The sequence below is a fragment of the Glossina fuscipes genome, unplaced genomic scaffold (genome assembly GCF_014805625.2).
Source record: "Glossina fuscipes isolate IAEA_lab_2018 unplaced genomic scaffold, Yale_Gfus_2 155, whole genome shotgun sequence".
Lineage (NCBI taxonomy): Eukaryota > Metazoa > Arthropoda > Insecta > Diptera > Glossinidae > Glossina > Glossina fuscipes.
In genome coordinates, this window is record NW_023998498.1 from 175,852 (window position 1) to 182,606 (window position 6,755).

Here is a 6,755-nt window from a genome sequence, read left to right on the forward strand (position 1 = left end):
TCATACTGTCTGTAGGAACGGTGTGCTATGTGTTTGCGATAAAAAGCACTAAGTCTTTTAATTGAGATGACTAAAGACGGTCAAACCATCTAACGAATTTCATGGAGCTCTTTTAGATAAACAACTGAAATGAGTTCACAGGCATGAAAAATATCGCAATTTTTTCTTGCGAAATTGCGAAAAGGATTTAGAAGGGAAGAAAGGAAGGGAGGTGGAACTTTCACGTGTTACCCACCCTTCTTTTTTTTGGGGAGTTTCGCGCTCTATTTATTCGGGGTATATTTCAGGAGAAGAAGACCTAGTAAGGCTCTTGACAATATGAACCGCAAATTATAAGGCGTCGGCTTTCCGTGCTACTTAATTAATTAACTGGATTTGCAAGTACCTTGAAGAGAGATCTTAAAAGGTAGTTTTCAATGCATTTCATCCTAACAAGATTTCTGTCATTTCAAGCGTTCCTCAAAGCAGTCACTTAGGACCCACGGCTGTTTGCCATATATATTAATGATCTGCAATCAACAATTCATCTTCTTGTATCCTAATGTACGCTGATGACTTTAAGCTATTCGCGGCGTTTAATTCGGCGCCTTACTTACATCTCCTCAAAGATGATTTAAATAACGTAGTAACACCGTGCTTTTCCAATTCTATGCCATTAAGTCAAAATAAGTAAGAAATTGTCATTTTCCGTCACACATTTACAAGCTGGAAAATGTAGACAGTTTCCCAGATCTTGGAATTCTTGAACTACGTGTAATCGCAAACACATACGTATTTCAGATATTCTTTAAGCGAATTGTTTATAATGTAGTTTCGACTTTTTAGACCTTTGTTTGCTGTTTGATTGAAATTAACTTTATTTTATTTTTTTCTTTATCAATTTTTTCTAGATATTTAATTTACGTCATGGTATGAAGGAGCCGACGAACAATTTGGACGATATTGTGAGTATCAATTCCTTAATCTACATAAAATATCAGTTAAAGTTTTCGAGGAGCGCCAGGTTTTTCGAAAACATTTGCGAAGACTTAGTTTCTGAAACATTTATAATAGAAAGAAAAAAAATCGATAGGAATCTACACGAAGTGAGAGTTAAATTTACTGAGTCAAGCGAAAAGTTCGTGCCGCTGGCTTTAGACTTATGTAATTTTGGCAACACAAGTTGTATTGAGCCATACTGCAGTGCTTCTGAAAGACAATAATGTATAGATAACTTAAAACGAACGAAAAGGTTGAACTTTTTTTTATATATTTAACCGATTACTCATGAAATGTCTCCTACGCATCTAACTAGGCGATGCTTAGAAAGAAATGTTGAAAAAGAAACAGATAAAGAGGTAGTGACCGCAGCCTTTTGGGTCTTTGCCCAATCCGTAAGAACTGAGCACTCACTAAAGGTATGACTATCTGTCGACTGCCTGTCGCAGTGAGATTGCAATCTGCGAACACTAACTTGGTAGAGGGGGATGGTGTTCCGGTAGTACTAAGTGCATAAAAGTTAATGGAGTCCACGCATTAGTACCCAGCCAAGTGTCACTCGCTACTCGTATATAATATTGTGGCGGTAAAGGCTCTTTGAGAGGTATTGTCATCACCATCTTTTGTGGTTTTTGGCTGTAGACAAATTTGCGCGTGGCCTAAAAAGTGTATTTTAACATGAAGAAAGCACATAAACAAAAATTATTTATTTTTGTAATAGAATTGTAATTGCTTACATATGTATGGCGACGATTGTTCCGTATGCTATCTTAAGTTTGATCGAACATGTTCGTTCACAGCTACCAATGCTTCTCTTACTTGTATAAAAATGCTTCCCTTATGTTTATGAGTTATCATAAACAGTGTGAAGTTTCTTTTTTAGTTAATCCTACAAACTAATCCATACAAGCATGAAGAATGAATTAAATGAGAAAAATTTAAGTAAAAACTTCAAGTTTCTAAAGGCTTAATATTTCTTTGCAAGTAAAGCGTTTAAAAAAAATTTACCCCTATCATCGTTCTCTAATTGGCATAATTCAAAGAGTTCAAAGATAAAGATATAGTGAGAGAGAGAGAGAGAGAGAGAGAGAGAGAGAGAGAGAGAGAGAGAGAGAGAGAGAGAGAGAGATAGACTGATTACATAAAAGGATAGTTTTATATAAAGGGAGAATCATTTTCAGTTGAAGGCAAATTTTTATACGCATATATTGGGGTGCTATGCACGATAAAGAAACTATGACAATTCCTGCAGATAAGCATATAACACAATTACAAATACATAAAAATATTTTCATTACTCTGCGCTTATTTCCAGATACAAAGTGCAATTGTGAGGAATTGGATCAAAAACTTCGAGATTCTCGACGTAATTTATATATTCGTCAAAGTCAAGTTACCGCTCTTAATCTAGAATTGAAAAATCATTGAAAATTGAAGAACAGGAAAAATATCGCATCGATATGAAACGCTATAATCAAAAGTTACATGAACAGACTACAAAAGCTGAGAAAGCTATGAATGCTTGGGCAACGAGTAAAACGCAATTGGAACAATTGCAACAATTACAAAAGAATGCTGCCGCTAATGATGAAGAGGTCTTAGGAGAAGCCTCAACAAAACCTGCCGTCACCCTAAACGCGGAATTGATATATGCAGATGTGCAAACTGATGGAGATTTAAACGATATGATTCAATCCTTGCAAGGCAAGAACAATGATTTGAAAAAGATCTGTCGTTTTCGTTGCAAAACCATTAAAGATTTGGAAGAGAAAATGCCGCAGAAAGAGAACACCGAGGGCAATTCGTTATCCGCTTTAGAAGTCGGTCAAATAAAGTCATCATTTTTCACATTTTAGAATCAAAATGAGGTTTTAAACAAGGAATTAAAGATAATTCAACAGAAATATGAAAATGCCAAAATGATCTTGCAATCAAGACGTGATGAAATACGTAAATTACAGGAACAGTTGAATGTGAAAAACTAAATTGAAAGAGCAAAGTATAATTAATTCGCATAAATTTATAAAATGTACTTAAATTTATTATTAAATTATAATTTTTAGTTTTAGTTAGATTTAAATAGAATTATATCATCCTCGTTGGTAGCTATTTATGCTATATAACTTATAACATACATATATATATATATATATATATATATATATATATATTACATTATAATCTTACTTTGTTTTTGTATTTTGTGCCATTCTTCCATTTGATTACTTACTAATTAACTGTTATTATCGTTACACATGCGGTGTTTTAATTTTGTCATGTTTGTAATTTTTGGTCCCATTCCCGTTAATTTATTTAAATTTTCGCAAAATTTATTTGCTTGTAAATAATTCATTTAGTATATTTATAGCAAACGATCGAAAATAAAATCGACTTTGATGAGCACCAAGTCGCTTAGGGACTCATTATCGTTATGCACTATATCAAGAAAATTTAGTAAACTTGTTTTTTATTTTTTGAGGCAAAGCTAAATTCGCTAATACTTCCCGTGCGGCGAGAACTAAATTATCTCGGAATTTTATACCAAACGAAATCCTACAACTCTTGTAAAAATTGCTTTTTCTTGTAATGAGTGTCTTAACAAAAAAAAAAAAAAAAGGAGATCGTATGTTACATTATAAACACTAAAAAAGTTATAATTGTAAAGTATTTGAATGGGAAAAAGATACAAGAAACCAAAGATAAGAAAAAAACATCCAAATGTTATTAATTAAATAAAATGAAAAAAAATAGCAAAACTAATTTAAACTTGCATGGAGTTGAAGAGCCTTGAAGCATATGAGTATCGAACCCAATAAGAAAAAAGCATAAGAAAGGACTCAAAATGTTCTAACATTAAAAAAAATAAATGAATCTTATAAGAAAATTTGCATGTTCCATCAATTCTCTTCATTTGTTATTTCTTTAAATTAGTATGAGTACGAGTTAAACCCGATAGCCGCCACCTTTTTGGTCGGTTTGCCATTAATATTGCGTCGTTATCTTTTTCCTGAACTGGCTATTTCCTATTTGAGCATGGTGTACTTGTTTCAACAGGATTATTAATAAACTCCCATAATTCTGGTGTCGTAGCCTCGGTTTGTCGTGAGTTTCTATTCGGTGTCTCACCGAAGTGGGGTTGGCCTATAATTAAATTTTGGGTTTAATGACAATAGCTTTTTGCGATTTGTCGTATCTTCCGGTCCAGCAGAAACAAGCGAACTTCCCGGATTAATGACCTTGCCAACATTATCTTGTTGTATTTTAAAGGTCGCTTGAAAGCCTGTTTTTATGTCTTTTAGTTCAGTTTCATAATTTGTTTCTTGCAAATTGTATTGAAATTCTCTTAGAATACTTTGTACGGATATTTGGATTTTTTTCGATATGGAGATTTTTTTACCATTCGCTATTTGACAACCAGCAGAAACAAGCGAACTTTCCGGATTATTCATCTTGCCCACTTCATCTCGATTCACTTTACTTTTCACTTCTTCCGATTCGTTTTCAATAAAAATTTTATTCAGACCAACTGCGTTTTTATCTACTCCCAACTACGGCCGTTCTCCGCTAGCTTTTCGAAGTCCTAATGCAACATTAGTTTCTCTCAGCACGTGCGTGCTTACGGAAGCAAAAATGCCATCGTCATCTTCATCCCAATCATAATTGTTACATATATCTCAGTTTTACACTGATTAGATGTCGCCAAAGCTGAAAAATTTTGGATTAACTTGAATTAACTTAAATGTTGTCTCTTCACAAATTTTAAAAACAACTTACTTTGATTTACCTTGTAAGTGTCCTCTTTCTCGATATCGTCATAACCTCGATCTGAAGCTTTTCCTAAAAAGAACGTACAAAGTAGGGGTTGTTAAAAAAAGCCTATAAAGAGCCACTTACTTTCTGGTGTAGGATCGTATAAATTCACGGCTGTAGTTTCTTTTAGGTTTTTCCCGTAATATAAATAAAGGGGACCGTTCCAAATTCCTTAACTTACTCTCGGGTGATACTGCAGGACTGTTAAACGGCGATGTAGAAAAGTCTTCAAATATTATATCCACAATTGTTTCTTGCGCTGGTGTGTAACGTGTTGCAGTCATCTTTTTTTTTCCTTCATTTTTTATTTTTTTTTGCTCTTCATTCTCATCATTGTTGCTGTTGGTGTTGTTGTCGTTGTTGCTGAAGTATATAATAAAGTTTTATGCAGAGTGATTTTATTTGATTTTTTGCTGCTAACCCCGCGTTACAAACACACATTCATCTACGTTTATATTAATATGGTTTGTGATGGTATATGATTGCGAGACAAATTGTTTTGGCATTTAGCCAAATAACAAACACATAACGAAGGAGATTATCTTGAAAAGGAGAAAAAAAAAAAACAAAAAAAGGAAATAAATATAAAAACGTTTGACTTATAATATTTAGGCTGCCATTGCTTGTGATCGTTCATTTAGTGTTCCACGAATGCTGGCATTTGGTTTCTTTGTTTTGGGTGTTTGGCCAACAATAACGAGGTAATCATCTTTATAATGATTTGTTAGGTCTTAGCATTGAATTATGTCCTTTTCTCCTACTGTCAAGATTGTTTTAAAGAGTTAAGTAATTTTAAAGTGCTTTCAGGGTTAATTTAATAAAAAACGGATGTTTTTATACAAAACTTTGTTTCGAAATATTTTGTTTGAAAATAGTAAAGAGTAATGTTTTCGTATACATTCATTTAGAAGTGAAAGGGTTTCTATGCCATTTAAAGAGTAAGTCAGATAAATTGCTGATAAAGCACGTAAAGTCGCAATAAACATATATGTGCTTTTTTGTAAGCTACATATGTGTGTGTATGTGTGTATATGTCTAGCAAAAGAATTATATACAATATTATATATATATATATGTATATAACAGTATTGAAAAAATAACTTACATACATTTCCGAAAAAATTGTTTATTGCCGGCGTGAGTGATGGTTGTGTGTTTGTGAATATTTTCTTTTCCACTTCTCCTTTGTCTTTTCATTCCCGTATCATATCTTGGGTACTCTCTTGCATTTCCACACAATTTCGTTTTCATTTTGTCAGTTTATGGAAATATTATAACTGCTTAAACTGCCTAAACTGCTTAGCCATTGCCGAGCCATCAAATTGTTTACTGTTGTTGGCTTCATTTTGAAAAGTCGTTACATTAATACACCGCAGTCTGTGTAAGCAAACACATGTTCAATTATTGAGAAGTGAAAACTTTTCGTATGCGCTTATTTTTCGCGAATTTCAAATGAAGCGATTTTTCTGCTATATACTAGTTCTAACGGACATTACTCTTTTATAAATAGCAAAGATAAGTGAAAATGAGCTTTTGCCATCCGAAGATTTCTTCCACAAGTTAGGGGTCAGTTGATCGTGCCTACGAGCAAAACAGATGACAAGTCATATAGAATGAAAACTAGCTGTCCTTTCATTCTGGCTGTATTTCGTTAAGGTCCTTAGGTTTGAATTAAACTAAACTAAACTTTTATATATATCCAATGTCTAGTTGCCAAAATTTATAGAATGACGACTGAGTATTAAAAACAAAAGAACAAATTAATGATTTTTACGGAAAACTATCGGTAGGTACGGCCGCATTAGATTTTTCGATGATTACCAATATCAGTGAGCAAACAGCTGTTTCTCCGCCCGTCTTTCAAGTCTTAATTATAAAATCCTGAGATCCCATTACATGGCTTTGTGGTAAGTTAAAGCACCAGATTCGGTGCCTTACATAAAGTGATTGAAAGTTTTTGGTTAGAA

General features: G+C 33.3%; 1 protein-coding gene across 1 annotated transcript; it reads left to right on the forward strand.

Moving 5' to 3' along the window:
- The first annotated feature begins 2,214 nt into the window (after positions 1–2,214).
- Positions 2,215–2,963, forward strand: LOC119641597 (autophagy-related protein 23-like). Its single transcript, XM_038040372.1, has 3 exons — positions 2,215–2,344; positions 2,416–2,798; positions 2,868–2,963. The coding sequence occupies exons 1-3, from the start codon at positions 2,215–2,217 to the stop codon at positions 2,961–2,963; spliced, it is 609 nt and encodes a 202-aa protein (XP_037896300.1).
- Positions 2,964–6,755: the final 3,792 nt, after the last annotated feature.